This window comes from Orycteropus afer, unplaced genomic scaffold (genome assembly GCF_000298275.1).
Source record: "Orycteropus afer afer isolate SDZICR_OR568_19922 unplaced genomic scaffold, OryAfe1.0 scaffold00170, whole genome shotgun sequence".
Lineage (NCBI taxonomy): Eukaryota > Metazoa > Chordata > Mammalia > Tubulidentata > Orycteropodidae > Orycteropus > Orycteropus afer.
In genome coordinates this window covers 68,255-69,172 of record NW_006921757.1, presented here as the reverse complement: position 1 = coordinate 69,172, position 918 = coordinate 68,255, and the positions used below count along the sequence as shown (strand labels likewise).

Genomic DNA, 918 nt, shown 5'->3' with positions numbered 1-918 from the left:
TCCCCTCGTCTCTTCTCCCTTTCCTGTTGTTACCCATCACCTCCCTTGATGTCATTCAAGCCATTGTGAGCCCACAGGCCCTTTCACCCTGGGAGGCAGCCCACAGGTAAGGAAGGGAGGTGGACTGTGGAGGGGTGGGGAGCAGTGGTCACACCAACACCTTGCAGTTGGGCTGGGTCTGCGCGGAGCCCTAGAGATGTCCCCCAGCCTATTCTTCCCAAGAACTAATGAGTAAGATTAGGGGCCTCCCGCCTGAGGTCAGGGAACCGGGCCCTGGAGTGGAACTCGGGGTAGAAAATGGCCTTCTTTGTCAACTGATTCATTCTCCAGAATTCAACTTGTTCTCTGACTCCGTGGTGTTTGAAAGCAACTTTATCCAGGTACCTTTGCGTAGTTCAGGGCTAGCTCTCCTTCCCTTTCCAAAACCTGTTCCCAGAGGTTGACAAGATGCTATGGCTTTTGAAAGCCCTGGGGAGGAAAAAGAAGCCACTAAGGCTGGAGAAAACCAGAGAGTCTGGGTCCCGTAGTTACCTCAGTCTGTGTCTACAACATTATGGAACTGCCTGCACCCAAAAAACAAACAAACTCTGCCATGGAGTCAATTCCTACTCATAGCAACCCCCATTGGGTTTCTGAGGGGGTAAATCTCTACAGATGTGAATTGCCTCATCTTCCTTCAGCAGAGTGGCTGGTGGGTTTGAACCACCAACCTTCTGGTTAGCAATCAAATGCCTTAGGCACTGAGCCACCAGAGCTCCTTGTTTGCAAAAGCCCAAACTAGTTATGATCAAGTCCGTTCCCACTCATGGGCAACACTATGCGTGCAGAGGAGAACTGCACTCCACAGCGTTTTCAAGGCTGTGACCTTTTGAAGACAAATCACCAGACCCTTCTTCTGAGCCACCTGTAGATGGGTTC

At 51.2% G+C, this 918-nt stretch overlaps 1 protein-coding gene across 1 annotated transcript in view; it reads left to right on the top strand.

The window, feature by feature from the left end:
- The first annotated feature begins 227 nt into the window (after window positions 1-227).
- FAM71F2 (family with sequence similarity 71 member F2) overlaps window positions 228-918 on the top strand; it is a 12,374-nt gene continuing 11,683 nt past the window's right edge. Inside the window, exon 1 of the mRNA XM_007946729.1 lies at window positions 228-380. Within this exon, the coding sequence (XP_007944920.1) occupies window positions 228-380 (153 nt within the window). The remainder of the gene's footprint in view (window positions 381-918) is intronic.